Here is a 19,004-nt window from a genome sequence, read left to right as displayed (position 1 = left end):
GCTCCGCGTAGAATACAATTTCAAGAGTGAATTGTTCGCTGCTTACTTCGTGGAAAAAAAAACTATAGAGTGCACGATGAAAATTCGACCATTAACTGAATGATTAATTAAATTTTGAAGTCTGCACTAAAATATGCACGAAGGCGGTAATTAGAGATGACCCCGATTGCTGGAAATTTTCTGTGTTTCATTTGGGCATATTTGAGAGCGTGGAAACACTTCGGGAAAAGCTCTAATTGAACCAGCGCGTCTTCCACGAAAACTGTAAATAAATTATTTTTGAAGGAAAAGGGAATTGAGTGTTGTTGGCCCATTTTTCGTGAATATGCAGAAAAAAATATATATATACAGGGTGAGTCGGGAGGATCGTGCCGAACTTCAGGAGCGTGTTGTACATGAAAAAGAAATGTCAAAAAAACTCAAATGTTGTTATCCCATTTTCGTTTGCTTACAAGTTATAGCGTAAATAAATTTTTTTAACTAGGATTCTATTTACCATAAACGTACCTGGACGTTGGATTGGTCGTGGTGGCCCTATTAGTTGGCCTCCAAGGTCTCCAGACCTCACACCACTAGACTATTGTTTGTGGGGTCGGTTTAAAACTGAAGCGTACAGAGTAAAAGTGGACACTCAAGATGCACTAATTCGACGCATTAGAAATGCTGCAGCTGCCATTAAAGAAAGACATGAAACAATCAGGAGCGCAACGAATGCTCTTCATAGACGAAGCCGAAAATGTTTAGAAGTTAATGGCGATATTTTTGAACATTTACTATGATATCCAAACGTTAATTTATGGAATTTCTTATGAAATTTATACATTTTTTTTATTTTATGTTTTAATTTTATTTATATTATTATTAATTATTTTTTTTAATTTAATTATATTTAACTTGTAAACAAACGAAAATCGGATAACAACATTTGAGTTTTTTTACATTTATTTTTCATGTACGACACTCTCCTGAAGTTTGGCACGATCCTCCCGACTCACCTTGTATATATGTATATATAGAGAGAGAGAGAGAGAGAATCTACTTTATCTTACTATTAAATAAAAGATTTGTGAACCAAGGAATTTTAAATCATCACTTATACAGTTTCTATCCCCAGCTGCAAGAGTTTTCACGAAATTTATAACTGGATTCGAAGTTCCACTTGCATGTGGGGCTACGCTACCTCTAATCTGCGCTCTTTTCCAGGTGCTCGGGATTTTAATACAAATAGGGGTGATTTAATCGGCCCAGTTAATAACCCCTACATAAATGCGTTTGCTGGGACAAGTGCCTTCTGAGAGCATAATAAAACTTTGTTGGCCTAGCCCGGATAGCGGTTAAAAAAAAAGACTTATTTTAATTGAGCATTTGGCTCATTGAAAAAATGCTCTATCCTGGAGATAGAGTAAACCCTATATAAAGTTGACATGCGTGAGCCGTCGACAAAGAGCTTCGCCCCGGGAAGATTGATTAATGTTCGTGTTAGAAGGATTTTGACAAATCTTTAAGTCAGACATTGAAACAATTCGATGGAACTTTCAGCTATTAATATAGCCCAAAATTTAGTTCTGTTTCTGCAAAGTTTGCTCGAGATTGATGGATATCGCCGAAAGGCCATAACGGCAACGAGTTTGATTTAAACACGGACGTAAGTTTATAAAATCAGTTGGCAATAAAGTTTCACCCATAAAGTGAAATAAAGTTTTTATTGCTGATTTGAGTCTGAGCTGATTGTAAGATGGAACGTGGTAGTAGCGCTCAAAAACTTCGTAAATTTGATTTTACGTTCTGTCAAGTATCAAAGATATTTATGTCTAGTTCAAGGAAAATCTCCGAAGATTTTACAACATTTACAACATAAGAATGTTTTGTCTAGTAAAAGTCGTGTGAACAGTTACCGTTCCAGGTCGATTTATTTCACTTTGTCATGTTATTTTATTCCAAGAATGCTCAGCGCAATTTATTGGGTTCTTATTTTTATTCCCGATCGTCACATACGCTTACTATTTATATTCTCTTCGGAATCGCGTTGGATCTGCAGACGTAATCGTAGAGTCAATATGAGCTAGGGAGCTGTAATGCGGAGTTTACGAGGATTTTCATTATTGAAGTTGAGAACTTGCTATAATTCATCATCACACCACCAGAGAGGTTGATAGTTGACTTGCTTTCTTACTCAGCTTAATTGAAAACTGTTGAAATTAATAGGTTAAAAATACATTACTTTAACTACCCCGTGAGAATCTGGAAATATGGACCGGGGAGAGAAATCATTTCTGTTCGGTCGAACGACGGCTTAAATGTAGGATTAATCCTGTTTAAATCCTGTGATTAAAAAGTAAACAGATTTTTAAGGTTTTCACGCGCCAGCGCGTCCACTCACATCGTGCAAATACCACGGTTCCAGAAGTACCCGACTTAACATCTGAAGAAAGAAAATTGTAAAATATTACAGCACTTCTCGACATGGTCTTTTTTGGGATTGACGCACTTTTCCAAGCGTTGCTCTATGGCTTTTATGCCCTGTTTGTACATAGTAAGAAGGTTCGAATGTGTCGAAACAGGCACCAACTTCGAAGTCCACCTCTTCATTATTGTCAAATCCCTTTCGACTGAGCCATTTTTTAAAGTTTGCGAATAAAAAATAATCTGAGGGGGCTAAATCTGGCGAATAGGGTGGCCGCGGAAAAAGGTCGAGTTTATATTGATTAACTCGGACCATCGCGATGACGGAGGTGTGTATTAATGCGTTGTCTTGAAGCGACACTTCGAAATACGGCCGCTTTTTCCTGACTTCTTCCTTACAACGATTTCGTATAATATTCTCCGGTAATGTGTTTTTCCTTCAGGGAGATATTCAATAAAAATCATCTCAAAAAACTGAACCCATCATCTTTCCAGCAGATGGAACGCTGTTCTCCCTCTTTGGAGCCGGTTTTCCCCTCTGAGCCCATTTTTTAACTGTTCTCTCGTCTCAGGTGTGAAATGATGAAGTTTTATTTCATCCATGGCTACGCATCGGCGCAAAAACTGGGCTTTATTGCCGCGAAACTTTGCCAGACGCTCCCTTGAAACGTCCTCCCGGCGCTGTTTTGCCTCGTTTTGCGCCTAACTTTCTCATACCCAATTGTTCGGACAAAAATGCGATGTCCAGTACTTTTTGAAGTGCCTATCTTCCAGTACTGTTTTGGGCCACAATGTCTGAAGGGGTCAGATCTGAAGTGCCATTGGGTCGTCCACCACGGGGTTCGTATTGGCAGCTCGCACGACCGCGTTTAATCGCTGCCACCCAATGTGCTACAGTTGTTAACGGAGGACCGGATTCCTCCAGAGTAAAATCTAACTCCGTTTTGATGCTGACTGGGCTAAGACCTTTCAAATGAAAGTACCGAATCACGTGACGATGACCAATTATCTCCGTTTTCAGAAAATGTCCAAAAGCGTCCACTAAAAATGGTTCCGAAGCAAACACACGTGAACGTAGTGCCCGAAAATTTGAGACATAAGCTTTTTAAGGTTAGGTCTTTGTAATATACGCAAATTTTTAACAACACATCGCCATCTATTTGTCAAATCGGGTACTTCTGGCATTATCCTCATAACGCACCCTGAGAATAGCATTTTTCATTTATCGATCGTTGTGTATTACTGTGGAGGATGCAATTGCTACTCAATGGTGAAATACTCCGTTTTTAGTACAGAAAATACTTAGAATTCGGCAGAAAATGCTGCATCGAGACATACAATTGTGGACAAAAGTACGGAATATTTTATGAAACATTTTCTTGGTGATCGTCCTTGTTTTCGTGTCCAAAGTTTGTTGACGAGGTAAAGGTACGTTCCTAAATCCGCCATGCAATATTCGTACTGCACTAGTACCTACGCGAAAAATTAGATGATGAACGGTTCGACTTGAGAAACACATTCACAGAAGGAATCGGGTTTCAAAATTTCCGGAAATTTCTAGAAAATTTTACAAAAGTAAAAAATGCAGAAGGAATTATTTCCCAGTTATAATTCATTTACTTGGAAACACCCCGTTTACTCAATTTCAATAATTCAACGATGTTTATAATAGAACTTGGAAGTGCCGTTTCGTCTTAAATTGCAGATTAATTAGTAGTTGAAATTCAATCTAATTTTTAAATAAATCAGGGCCTCGCGGTGGTCACGAAAAGAATTGTTATTCACCAAATAACCAGCGAGGGGCAGTACCATTTCAACGCCATAATTTGTCTCTTTTCCAGATGGTTAGCCTCAACAAGGTCATGCAAGCATCCAGAACAATCCTAAACTCTTCCCTGAGTACGATGGTAATTAACGTCGGAAATTCCGCACTCGCCCAAAGCAAGGACAATAACTATTCGGAACCAGTTAGTGAAAATGCCTCCCTTGAAAATGTGATGCAGTCTCTCTCAAATTCCAGCATGAAGGGCGAAAGTGCTTTCGAGAGCCAGTTAATGATACCTCTGTACATAATAATCTTCATTTTGTCCATAGTGGGAAACACTTTAGTGTTACTTACTTTAGTGAGGAACAAAAGGATGAGAACGGTCACGAACGTGTATCTATTAAACTTGGTAAGTACTGCTTATATTCGCGAATCCTCTGAAACAGAGACAAATCTGGATGTCTCTGGAATTGTAATTTTTTGCTCGGCACCCCCAACCCTAATAGGGCGGAAATGTAAATCGTTTGTTCCCACAATGCTGCTCTAAATTAATTGAGTTTTGAACTTTGTTGTTAAAGTAAACTTTATACGTCAGGGATTGCTAAACAGGAAAGAGGACTTACATGTGTGGATTATGCAAGGGATTTAGGAATTATATTCATGAGGGGAATGATAGATTTTGACACTCCTGAAAAACGGGCATAATAATAGATTTTTAAGGGCGACGTTAAACACGTAAACAAGCATGTGGGCTGATGGAGAAGCCTCTTTTCCAAGTAAACGATAATTTATTGTAATGGAATATTTGAGTTTTTTGATAAATATTTTCCTCATCAACAGTACACCCCATCAAAAAAGTAATTACATCCTAAATGAGCTCAGGCACGAACAAACCTTTTAAGCAGAACACAAAGGAGACTTAAATCAAGACGCATTACTTGCACAGTAATCCCTTATAGATTTATTACATTTGGCAGGCTGCTTCCGACTGGAGCATTAGCAGAAGGATTTATTTCAATCTTGTTAGTCTTGGAACAGCATGTGATGCTTCGAATTCCGGCAATTACGAGGATATTTCCTCATGCGAAGTTAAATAACCGGATTTAACCCCCTTTAGAGCAATGCTGGCAACAGGTTTGACCCAAACTCTGGCTTTTGCAACGGGTAGATCACACTGCAAAGTTGTTAAGGAAACTTTCGAAGAAGATTCGTGCAGGTAAACAGCGAAAACCTGAAAAAGTTTAAACAGTGTATATAATTCATTTCACGATTCACAACGCCCAATCGAAACACTTCTTGGTATCATCATGATGTGGGTACACAGAGAGTCCTTGAAGGTTTTTCTGCAGGTCCGGATCGAAGGAAAAGGCACCCGGAGCAACACATTAAGCAGGTTTTTGTAAGCTGGAAATCGAGGTATTTCGCATCCAGATTTTGCGCATCCGAAACGTTAAAGTTATGAATATTTCTCGGCGATCGTAAAAAGAAAAAAGTTTCCTTTTTTATGCGGGTGCTCGCGCAAGCGCGATTGGATAGTGCTCTCGCAAATGCAGCGAAAGCGATTAAAGGTAATTAAACCGAAGATTTAGCAACGATTTGTACTATTTAAAAGTTATCTATTTTAATCTTCTGTAATAGAAATTGATAACTGGCCTAGTTCTATGGAACAAGAAAGGAAACCAGATAGTAAATTCTCCTGAAATGAAAATTGATCATTTACTTATTTTAACTTTTTATTAACGAACGCGAAAGTTGCATTTTGCGCTTATTCGTTATTCATATCCAGGCTATTCCGGAAAGTTTAGGCCGAAATTAGGGAGGTTGGGTTGAACAGTTTTTGCATAGAAACCACTATTGAAAAACGGGTCGTTCTACACTCGTTTTTACTCAAAAACGTAATTCTAGCTCGTTGATACCAAAAAAACTTCGATATTAAATTCATCTTTATTAAAAATGATGCAAAAAGATTTTATAATGCAGGTTCAAAGTGATGACCCCCAACCTGATTACACAAATTTGTTCCATAACGTTGCACCCACTGTAAGATGTGCGGGTCTTGCTGCGCGAAACCAGAGGCCATCATCACTCTTCCTAACAGTTTCTCATGGGTGGCTACAGGAGTTTCACACGCCAACGACTTGATATGACCCTAGAGGGAAAAAAACTCAATGGGCATAAATCGGGGCTTCGCACCGGCCACGTGATCGGTTGGCTTCTTCGAATCCATCGCCAATAAGAATGTTCATTTTGATGATCCTGCACGGTACGGACAAAATGTGCAAGTGCATCATGTTAGAACCACGTTCTGTATGCCGATGGGAACGTATGCATTGTTCAATAGCTCAGGAAATCAGGCGACAAAAGAGGGTTTATTTCGTTTGCCTTTTATTTTGAGTAATTCACCAAGTTGAATATCGAAGTTTTTTGAACAAAAATTACTTTTGAGCCAAAACTGCTCATTTTAGATTAGGGGTTTCTATACAGAAATGGTTCGCCGCAACGCCCCGTATAATCTCCGTCAGTTTGGTTCCTTTTCGCAACGCCCTGTACAGAATAACAAAGGCACTGAAAATTATCGATAAATCTTAAGAGGGTATGCACGAAAGTAATTTGAGACGACAAATATTTTCCTCAGTCTGATGAAATGGCGCTCATTCTCCAGTAGTCATGTCTGAGTTTACCTGAATAACTCCAAATGAGGCAACGTTACTCTAATAATACAGGGCGATGCAGCATTATTTTCCTAGAATTTAGGGCAAATTCCAAATCCAAAAGTTTGACTAAAATTATCTGCGAACTTGCAGTGGCACTAGTGAAAAGCATGAGCAACACTTTTATTGGATGATCATCTGACGTGTTCGACCCTTCAAGGACTTTAAAGGCATCACTACAAGATTTAACATCAAAGCTGGGATGACCATTATATCCAGTTCTACGTTATGAAACGAAATTTCCAATTAAGTCGTTATTACCTGGTTTCTAGCGTTTCAAGGTTCATGATTACCTTTCGAATTACCGTATATCATTAGGTTGCGTTGTGTCCAATTAAGTTCGGTCTCACACCAGAGATCCATAAAAGACATGCAACATGAGACAGGCAGTAACGCTGCTCGGAGAAATGTTCTGTAGTAACATTTGCTTACGTTACGCTACTGAGCGAGACCACGGAGGACATCCGCTTAAATTTATTAATTTGCGCCATATGTCTTCAGCAGTGTTTACTGCATCTCTCACGTTCCATGTCTTATGTCTCATGCATCTTTGGTGTGCTACCGGGCTAAGTTTTATAGCTCTATCCCAGGCACGCCGGCAAACTAATTACTAATCACTAATTACTGAAAAGTCGATTATTCATTCTTGAAGTGAGGCCTCGGATGGCACCTCAACAACTTGCTAATTACTGTAATAGTAAGGACCGCCACCTTACTCTTGTATAACCGGCCTCTTTTACTTCGAAGTCCCAATTACGTCCCACTCGTCGCGGTATCAAATGACAAACAGTTAGATTAAAAAGGGGAGATTTTCGGCTTTCCACAGTTTTACGATTGCACACTAAGGAAATGCGACGTAACATAAACTGTTCAACATCAGTCAGGGCAAGATGGATATGGATTACGAACACGAAGCCGGCAGTTTGAAATGCCCCATCCATCAATTGAAAATGAAAGGAAGGAGAACTAATCGACCATGGAAATGCAGTTCAGATCGATCTATTAGAGAACCATTAATGAGGGTAGAAGACGAGACTTTGATTACTTCTAGAGGAAGAGAGTGTTAACATTGCGACGGGAGCTAAAACTTTGGACCTTAAAAGCAAATTTCAAGTGTAGATCTCTTAATGCAGAAATACACCAATTGGCCCTTTTGGCATGCAGCAACAAATTTGACTCTGACCTTTAACAAATTGAATGTTATTACTGCCTGTAGTTAGACGTAATTGAAAGCATATACCCGCTTTTAGTTAATATTCAACACGCTTAAACCCTAAACAGATTTGCTCTTTCCGCATTTTACTAGCTGGTTAATCACACGTTGCCTATTGGCCATACTGCCGATTAAACCAATTTGTTCCTACTTTGAGCGGAATAGAGGCTCTAACCGGATTACTCTCGAGGCTTTTAAATATAGGAATCACTACTGATTCCTATACAGGGTGTCAATTTAACAGTCCTTCGGACTCCGATCAGTTTATTTATGATTTCAGCAAAGATCAATTATGGAGATGTATAGACATCAGATTAATGAGGGCGACTTTTGAAATCATTGACAATCCCACAGGGTGAACTGAAAAGGCGGGGAACCTTAAAGTGTCTTTTTTAATGGGATTACTTGCATTTGTTTCACGGATTAGAATCCTTTCCGGATCTTGCATTAGTTTCCAGATTTTTTCCCTGGGACGCAGCGATTTGCAACTATGACGTTTCGAAAAGGATCTTTAGCCATTTGCAGTGCTTCGTAAAAAAAATCATATTGCAGTTTGTTTCAGTTAGATTAAGGTAATTTCAGGATGAATTCTCAATCGGCACCATCTCGGCGGGCACCAATGCTCAGTTGGTGGAAAATACACACAGGGCGTTCACGATGACAACTTCAATTTTCACCGTTTCAACTTCAGGTTTTTTTGAATTATTCAAATAGAACGGTGTTCTTTTTTTTTATAACTTAAAACGAAAGAAAATTCAATTTTCTTTAGTTTGGCATATGCAGTCCGAGGAGCTGTTAAACCGACACCCTGTATATTGTTTTCAATCCCTTAGGGGTTAATTTCTCTTTATTGTAGGTCACTACGCGTGTTTGCGCCATTATTTTGTCAAGCTATTTGATCGAAACTATACATTCTTTGTAATTTCCACAGCAAACGAAACCAAATAAATTCTCTCCAAAATACACACTTTACACCGAGTTTACGCCCTTGCATTAACCACACATGCGAGTGAAATGGCCCTTTGAAAACGTAAATGTTTCGGGCATTTATTAGGGAATATAAATTTCATGTCCACTGAGTGGATCAGAAAGGGTCGAAAACGATCCAAATTGAAAAATGTATATTCTGGATTAACATTACTAACTATTTAAAGTTTTATCCATTGTAATAGAAGTTTGTCCTGAACGAGTTTAATTTGAGCAATGCTATATCGGTTTTAGAAATTTAGTCTAAACTATATAAGATATTTTTCGATTTTGAATGGTTGAATGGGCCGAAGTCGGCCCTGCGTATCCGAATTGATTGCAAGGTGAATTCATAATGGAAAGCGTGCAGCATATCATTAATGCTCAGCATGTAAAAAAAATCTTTTTTTATACCAAGTTTTCTTCTTGAGAGGAAAATTCAGCATTTACAGTAATTTCATATAAATTTACGCATCAAGAGCATAATCAATGTTCACAAACTTCGGTTTCTTTAATGTACCTAGACTAAACTGCGACATTTTCAATGTCTCATTTGCTACTCTTTATGTAGATTATTTTTCTTCAATTTTGAGAAAAATTTTGTTTATTAGAAGTTATCTCCTTTTGGGGGACACTGAGTATACAGAACTGCTCAGCCATCTCGATCCTTGAAAGTATATTAATATACCGTGTGTCTGAGCGAACCCTGGATATAGGAGATTAACGTAGGAAATCAGTTTTTATGAAACATTTTACATGGAGATTATAGTACTCAAGATCGGCCATCATTCCGCGATTTTTTCAATCTTCTAATTGGAGCCGTTTTGGTTCAAGACACCTCCAAATAAAAAAAAAATTGAATTTCCCGCCTAACTGTACAAGGTCGTGATTGGTCAGATTGGTGGGTGGTCTCTTCCAGTAATTTCCATAAACGATTTTGCAAACAATATTAATGTTTTTCTTGTTTTTGTTCACTTACCTGTTTGATTGAATTTAATGCGATTTGTCGTTTAATTTATTTATTTTCGTTATTTCTTTATTGCGTTTAAATAAACGGTTAAATAAAAAAAAAAGATCATTCACTTGACATGGGGTTTTTCGGGTTACGTTGTTGGCAACATTGTATTTGTTCAGTTTTGAGTTTGACTCTGACCAATCATGGCCGCGGACGGTTACGCGGGACATTCAAATTTTTGAAAACTGAAGGCGTTTTGAGCCAAAACGGCCGTAATTAAAAGATTGGAAAAAACGCGGAGTGATGGCTGTTCTTGAGTACTATAACCTTCACGTAAAAATTTTTCAATTGTATAATCCTTGCAGGGACAAAAAATAAAAACCGATTTCCCATGTTAATCTCCTATGTCCAGAGTGCGTCTGGACACCCGGTATAATAAAAAACACGCCAGATTCCAAAGAGTTTTCCAATTCTCTTGCGTAAAATTATGAAAGCCACGTGTGCGCTATAGACGTGCAAAAGAGCCTTCGGCTGCATCTAAGGTCTCCACCAGCATGACCCTCAATGGGTCATTCTGGCAAACGAGAGAATCATGTAGTGACCTAGTATTGAAAAACGCAACTCACTAGAGCTGCTGGACAAGCTTCAGGGGATTACCAGTCTTGGAATAATCAAAGCCGTGAAAACGGATGCGAACAGTGCCCTGAAGGGGCTATTCAATCTCATGTCCTTCGAAGAGGCAATCCACGCATCCTCCTGGAGAAGCTTCAGAGTGCTTGTCTGGATAACCGAAGCATTGAGAATGGCTCCCACCAGAGCTCTGGAGAGGTTGCTCAAATTACCAAAAGCTGTATTCAAATACCGAAAGCTGCCCGAAACTCTTATTTAAGAGTAATCTTCTGACGATTTCACTCAAACTCTCAAACTTCCTGAAAGTGGTAATATCCGACTGCGAGAAATGAATTGAAAACTACTTTTCAGGCATAGTTCGAGGGAAAATCCACTGGTATACAAATGGAAAGGATAGATGAACTGATTATGGTATTTCAGACTGATGTGTTTGCCGTTCTCGTATACGGGGTCAAGCTTTTGACCGTTCCGCTAGGAAATGGCAAAATCAGCATATGCGGCGACATTATGCCGTACTGGCTATTGGTGCGGATGTTGAATGGTTTTCTAAACTATAATAGAATAATTCCAGAATTTCGATGAATTTATGTTTGAAATAAATGCTTCGCGAAAATTGTAACACGACTGGTTATGACAGGTTTAAGAGTGAAATATCAATAGAAATATAACTCCTTCAACGGTTCTTGGAATATATATTGTTGAAATCTGAGCTATTCTAATTCCAGTTCCTTTAAGGTATAAAGGTAATGTTTAAAAGATCAATAGTTTAAAATGCTCCATACAGGAAGCTACACATTCGATGTATTAGCATTGCTATTTTCGTAGTCATACGTGATGGGAATGGGTAAAATTGAGCCAAAATTGTGCATTTTAATGCTGAATAATTTGTTTTTTAAAATAGCTTTTGACTTACCATACCTAAATTGCTTTTAAATTTCGATTTGGTAGTTTTATTACATCGAACCACCTTCTATGCAACCACTAAAAATTCGATACTTCACCTGAACTTATGGCGTCACACATGCATTTCAAAAATCAAAGGGCGGACATTAAGCATAAAATAGTGCCCATAAGTCGACAATAGATAGCTTCGACCTAAGTCCACAATTAATGTGGGCAACTTTAAAAGGAAATTTCATATCCGACGGAAAAAATTATTATCCTTGAAGAGGATGAAAAGTAGTTAACAAAAGTGCTAATGGTTTTTCGAAAAATAATAATAAACCCGTAAAAAAATAATATGTTTTTCAATTTTTTCGAACATCATCCGGAGTACCCGGGTGGTTTTTTTAGCTTTTGTTTTAGCAGACTAATTTGCTAAAAAACTACTTAAACGTCGTACCGGTACCGCCCCGTATTTATCGGTCAATTGAACCTTGAATCGTAATTTTTTTTTTTTAAGAATTCGACTAGACGGACAATGCGAATGGTCAAGATAGAGGAAGTATTTAAAATGAATTATTTTCGGACATCTCCAATTTCACGCATTTATGTAATCGGTTAATAATCGACTTCCCGAATAGGTCGGTTTTAAGTAAATTCGTTCAAAACTACCATTGAACATTTAAGATCGACCGATGGTACGCGAATGGCACCACTCGTATTGAACGGATTTCTCTATACACAATTCCACCCTATGCGAAATTAAATTCGGAAATGCATGTTGTTCCCTTCCCAAATATTCAGAATTCTGCAGCTAAATTTGAAGGCATAATATGGGCTTTAGTACTTTAAAGATCCTTTGAATGATCCATACTCAAATACCTACATTAGGTACAAACTTCCCCGAAGCTGAGTATATAATCAAATCTCTGCCGAGGTTAAACTAAATGTATAGCATCAAACTATCTATCTTGGATTCAGTTAATTAAACAAAGTTGAGGGGAACCAACACATTTGCTCGAAGCTGCGAACTCTAGTAATTTAATTTAAACTTCGACCTGGAAAAATTACGTTGATTTTTTATTTTCCACGTTCCAATGAGTTTTCAAGAATTAACTGCAGATTATTAATATAGAATAAGCGTATTGTGTACCTTTAGCTTTCGAAGTTTTAAAAAGCTTTCAGGGCAAAAAATTCAGGAAAAAACGTGATACTTAAAAGCTCTTTAGATCCATCTCAGACTGCCCGAATTGACACTGTTACATATACACCTAAAGGCTACTGAAAGGCTCTTATATATATCTTTTGGGAAGCTGGTTATGGGGCACGTCGCTGAAGCAATTTATATGAACGAAAAATGTGGACAACTTTTTTTTTTTCCTAAAAAAGGAAAGAAACCTACATAGCTCTCCTGTAAAAGCAATTTATATCCAGAGGGGCGCTTTTTCTGTTGCAGGCGGTTGCTGATCTGCTACTGGGCATGTTTTGCATACCGTTTACGCTAGTTGGACAAGTCCTTCGCAAATTCATATTCGGGGAAGCTATGTGCAAGCTGATACCGTATTTTCAAGGTAAGGTGTATTTTATTTATAGAGAAATACAATACAGAAGTTTTAGCGTATATCGAGAACTTAATTTTAACATATTCTGAGGAAAGAAATTTACATTTCCTATGTACTCCCAGTTTTCATAATTGAATACTTTCAGCTATGCATGTTTTCCCTATTTAACCTCTACCTCAAGCTTTTCAACCTACGCGTTCAAATCGTCGGTCGCTCAAACACCTACACGCCTTATATGATCAAAGGATAAGTTTAGGGTTTTCAGGTCAACCACGGATAGGTCAAATAATTTCATAAATGACTGTGTTTGTACCAGTAAAGTTTTACTTATTCCATCCAATTATACAGCTATTTATAAAGATTATTTACTATTTTAAGCCCTCTGTAGTTCAATTATTGCTTGGACAGGCGTCCCCAATTCGGGCTAATATTGGTGTCATGGCATCTACCTAATCTAATCTTTTTGGCGCCCAATTTAAACACATTGGATATCTCTCCCTTACGAAAATTAAATAAAGAGTAGGGGAGTTAATTGAATTTCTGTGTAAGGGCCTCTAAAGAGGAACTGATATTAACCTGTCCGTCAGTGTGAGATTCTTTCATGTATTTGTTTTTCAGCTTTTTTCCAAGTATGTTTTTGGAGAGAAACATATTATAAATGAACTAAAGGAATCCTTTATCGTAGCAACACGGCTTCCGCTAATTAAACGTCAATAATAAACACTCTTACTCGCCGTTAGGCCTTTTCGACTAATTAACAAATGTTATACGAACAAGTAAATCGAAACTGCTTTTTGCATCTTAATTTCCATGACAGAACAAACGGGTACGCGACAAGCGGGCGCTTTTATGCCGCACGGCCCTGAATTGTGGTCCCCCCCCTCTGCCCCCTTCAAAAATTTTAAACAAAATATGATTTTTTTGAATTCAAAAGCAGCATTAAGTGAGACAAAAATTACTGTTTTTTGATGTTCCGTTATTTTTTTAAATGTTGCTTACATAGCCGGTAGCATGAAATTGCCGATTTTTTTTTTAATTGGAAAATGGGTCAAGTGGCTCCTCAAATTGAAGGTCTTCCAAAGCTACATTCAGTGATGTACTGCAATTCAAAATCTATCGATTAATTTTTGGAAAAAAAAATGATAAAAATGTTGTTAAAAAATTCCACCAATTGAATTACCGACCAGCTCGGTTAAATCGTACTTAAGAAATGACGAAACTTTCAGCAATGACCTTCGGTTAAAAAAAGCACAGAAATATAAATAAAAACAACCAAAGACTGTTTGTGAACACAAAATTGAAAACAAACCAATTTCCTATCAACCAACAAGCTTTTTCATTATTTACCTAGTATTTAAATAAGTTTGTATTGCATTGTTTACCAAATTAAAACCTATTTTTCTCAAAAACCAATCGATAGATTTCGACTCGCAATACACCACTGAATATAATTTTGATATTGGAGATATTTAAATTGAGGAGTCACTTGCTGTTTCAATGTAAAGAAGTCGGCCACCTTGTGTTTCCTTTGTAGCAAGCAACATTTAAAAAAATTTAAAAACCTTAAAAGATAGTATTTTTTGTCGCATTCCAAGCTATTTTTAAATTGTAACATAGCAAAAATTTATAAAAAAGCCACCATTGGGGGGAGGGTGGAGGGGGGGGAGAGGGGAGGGGGTAATAGCAATTTGAATCCACGCAGTATTTAAGTCGCCCAATTTATAATGAAATTGAAAAGCGTAGCATGATGCCAACAACTCATTGCTGAAATCTCTGGCAGATAGATTGGATTCAACGAATCCTTCCTCAGAAATCGAAACTATCCCGAGCGCGTTCCATTTGCATTAAATGCGATATTGGTGATGGAAGCAACTATCGCCCCATACATCAACGTCGCGGGCAACATCAAAATCGCTAATCTGACGTTTCTATTTCAACTCTGGAGCTTTCTTCGTCGAATGAATATCTGGATCATCACGGCGGAAGAACGCCACTGGTTGATTGCAGCCGAAGGCGGTGCAGCCCTACAGCTGTGGTATCTCGGGTACCTCAGAGGTCAACTCCGGGACCTATTCTTCTTGTCCCGTGTGGTAATGATTTCCCTAATATTCATGGAGGAAGCGTTCCGCATGCTGATGAAACTGCTCTGCATATCTGGCAGAAACCTGTAGAAATGATTGGCGACGATTATCCTAGGATGTCCCCCAAGTGGGCCATTTTGAGACAACTCTTTAATCAAACTCAAAAGGGAAACTTTTTAAACTTTAATTCAGAACAGATAACCATCATGAACTTTTCCCTACGCTGAAGTAATGGGAGCCCTGCCTCCACTTCCTTTGTCTTTTGGCGAGCATGTGAACTGAATAAAAATACAGTGATTTATCTGCTTTGTAAATTAAGTGAGTGCTCCGAGGTCCTTAAGCGAAGAGTTATATGGGGCTGTTCGAAAGTAGACTTTCATATTCTCTCATTTTGTGGGGCGACGCGGTGGGACGGAACTCGGTCTTTAGACAGCAAAGGGGGGTTAGATGCCGCGGAATTAATAATGAACGAATCAGTTCAGACATCTTCGAATTATAACACTTCGTGCACTACACGTATACATTCATCATTACCTATCTTAGTGTTCGAAACACTACTCGTTTCATTATCCTTTCTACATTTTCACATAAAACGTTTGCAGTGTACTCGATATAATTTTACAATCGTGTTCCAAACCATATTTATTCCCTGCCATTTGCAAGTTCCAAGTCGGCAACTGAGGAAACGTTGCTTTTACCATGCTGATAAAATGCCCTCCGTGTCGCAGCACCTCTCCATGATCTTGTCCTTTTCAATTTGTTTTTCAGGTTGCTTAGTTTCACGGTTGCTGACATGAAACATCGACTTTTTCATCATAACAAAATTAACAATATTATAATTACCCCCTCGAAAAATTTATCGATATTTTCAGAAGTCACCTACGCCCCAGTTTTGCTCATGGGTGTTCAGCCTGGATTTTTCTCTGCGACTTTTCATATTTACAACTCAGTTTTCGAGAGCGATTTATAGCATGATTTTAGAGAAGCAGCTTCAGCTGCATTTTCCGTTTTTTTAAGTGACCCTTCTGTGTACTAAAATCGTCTACGCCAATGCGTTCGCTAACAATTTCTAAGCCTTGAACTCGTTAATTCAATTTGCGAGGCTGCAGGGACGTATGCAGCATAACATCACGAGCTCATTGAGGGCGAATTAATGGCTCTTACATTTTTTGAAAAGAACTCATTTTGAAACTGCGCCCTTTTGTGTTGGGCAAAAATTTCAGGATTTTCTCTAAAATCAGCTTAATGTGTTTCCAAAAACTTCATGAGGAACGTGGAAAAAAACGTTCGTTCAAAATTCCTGAAAAAATTATGAGATTTATTTAAGTTTTTCAAATACATATGAAATGGTTGAAAATCGTCAATTTCCAAAACGCTTTGGCCCAAATTTATAGGTACCTGCACACTTGCAATCGAAAATACTAGTAGATCAAAAAAGTATCAGTCTTCAAACGTTTCAAAATGTTACATTTTACTCTAATCCCAAATAGCATTATATATGAGTTTATGAATTCATTTGAATATAACGCTTTTATATTTATGTTTGGAAAGGTCAGAAAAGCTTTAAACGTTTAAAACAATTTGTTTTGTGGTCGCAAATAAAACCATTAAATAACACATAAATCACATAAAAATATAGAAAATATCAGGTTGGATAATGTTTCCAATTTTTCATTCACGACAACCTCTTAACCAAAGGCGCATGTAAAAATGTTCAAGTCTCCATCGGGAATTGTGAGAGAGATTCTGGACGCTAAAGTTACTTCCTCAAAAATACAGGGCGAGCGCGATAAGGATGTCCGTAGCATTTGTGCCTACAAATCGTTTTTGAGATTTTGAGCTGTGTACGTTGCCTTTATAGTAATTTTTTTTAAGAAACAGAGTTATTAAGAGTTAAAATTAAACTGGGATATTCGGATTATTCTGGATATCTGCGGAAATAGTCAGACCTACAGAGAATATATGAATTTCAAAATGGCATTCTTTAGGTCGGCAAATCGCGCAACCTTTTTTTGAATTAACCGACCCTGTATATTCTGGACACGGTGCATACTAGAATTTTTAGACGAAACGGAAAAATCAATATCGTCTCACTATTTCATAGATAATATATTGAAATGTGGCTTTTTGCACTCTTTTTGAGTCATTAAAACATGTTTTAACTTACAAACGATAAACATGGAGATGCGTTAAGCTTCGCTGGCAAACTAGATGCAAAAAAAGATTGGAGGGAAAAACGGATCACAAAACCCAACTTCAACTTTCCTGCCCTGCCGTTATTGAGATAACTTGCCTACATAAACAATTTCCAAATTTATTATTTACAAAATTATGAACGCCAGAGCACTCCTCGGTAATTGAAAAATGTATAGAATCAACGTAAATTTGAAAAATGAGGCGCTCAAGATTTTTTAAAAATATGATTGATACAAATGAATTACCGCTTTTGAATTAACGTGAAACCGCTGAAATTTACTACTTAAACCGTGTAAATTTTTAAAATTCTAAAACGGAAAATGAGGATTTCGAACATATCTCTAATCAGAACTTGTCTGGAAACTGCGAGACCATCTAATGCAATATGTATCGAAGAAGGAAATTAAGAATTTAGATCACGTCTGGATTTTCATTTTAGTTTATTGTACTTCGACTTGGGAAGTTTACATGTAATTCCATCCACGGCCAGATATCTCCGCGTTAAAGTAAAAATAGATGAAATATTCCACAGGCTGTAAGGCTTATCTTTGGTGATGTAAAGCATGAAATTAAACAACTCACTTTTCCATTAAAACTTATGCACTTTGATTCTATATTTTATACCTAGAAAGTATCGCTCATGTAGAGCAATTTTCCGCTCGCAATTCGTCTTCATTACGCCCTTTGTAGTTCTGCCGCAGATGTGGCGAGCAACAATTCATTTCCTAGCAATTTATAAAATGGAGTTTTTGCGACACGAAGGTGCGGAATTTAAGAACACAACTCAATTAGATATAGATCGCCGTATACCGGGCGGTCCCCAAGGGCGTTCCGGTATTTACGGAGCTGATCCTCTGGATTGTTCTAAGACGAAAGCCTTATTTAAACGGAGAAAGTAAGGGAATTAGATAAGATACAAGGTGTTTAATAAAAAACAGTTAAAATCGCGGACCACGATTAAAAGCAACGCGAATTCGTTTTGCATGGTCAACTTTATCTCTCCAACAAGTTTTCCATTATTTTCAGTACGAATTTTCAATGGGGCAGAATTTTTTTTTCATAAACGACTTATCCGATCAAAAAACGAAAGAGATATTTTTAGTGGATTTTCAATCTTTTGTTTTTAAAAATGTATCCGATTTGGAAAATACCAGTGGCGCACCCCAATTTCTCTATAAGACTTACCGTGGTAACCGCTACGCACGTCCATGGTTGCAGCAATATTCTTTAACCGCAAGGCAACGTACTTTAGGCCGAGTTTCAATAAAAATATCTTGCGGCGTTTTGAAAAGACGAAAAAAGCCTTGTTTTTCTTAATATTTAACACCCTGTATCTCGGTAGGGACCCATTTGAGGACTAACGGTTCTACAACATTTTCGTTTTAGAACAATCCAGAGGATCGGGTCCTTAAATATTGGAACGCCCTTAGGGACCATCCTGTACAAAGATAAATCACAAGTCCTCTCCAATGGCCTTTCTGTAATTCACAGAATATTAATTTTACGTGAGAGGCAAAAGGAAATTTGAGACTCATTGCCGTTTTCCAAAATAACCCTACAGGGTGGATTTGGCTAGCTTTGCGACATACGAAAGTTGACAGGAAGAGTGTCAAAATCTCTTGCAGTTCGCGAGATATTTG

General features: G+C 37.7%; 1 protein-coding gene across 1 annotated transcript in view; it reads left to right on the top strand.

Moving 5' to 3' along the window:
• Window positions 1-19,004, top strand: part of LOC136340898 (cholecystokinin receptor type A-like) — a 94,854-nt gene that overhangs the window by 67,742 nt on the left and 8,108 nt on the right. The window contains exons 2-3 of the mRNA XM_066285345.1: window positions 4,245-4,577; window positions 12,982-13,096. Coding sequence (XP_066141442.1) covers window positions 4,245-4,577; window positions 12,982-13,096 — 448 coding nt within the window. The remainder of the gene's footprint in view (window positions 1-4,244; window positions 4,578-12,981; window positions 13,097-19,004) is intronic.

Source organism: Euwallacea fornicatus, chromosome 8, assembly GCF_040115645.1.
Source record: "Euwallacea fornicatus isolate EFF26 chromosome 8, ASM4011564v1, whole genome shotgun sequence".
NCBI classification, from domain to species: Eukaryota; Metazoa; Arthropoda; class Insecta; order Coleoptera; family Curculionidae; genus Euwallacea; species Euwallacea fornicatus.
Note: the sequence above shows the minus strand (reverse complement) of the source record. Positions and strands in the feature narration are given on the sequence as shown.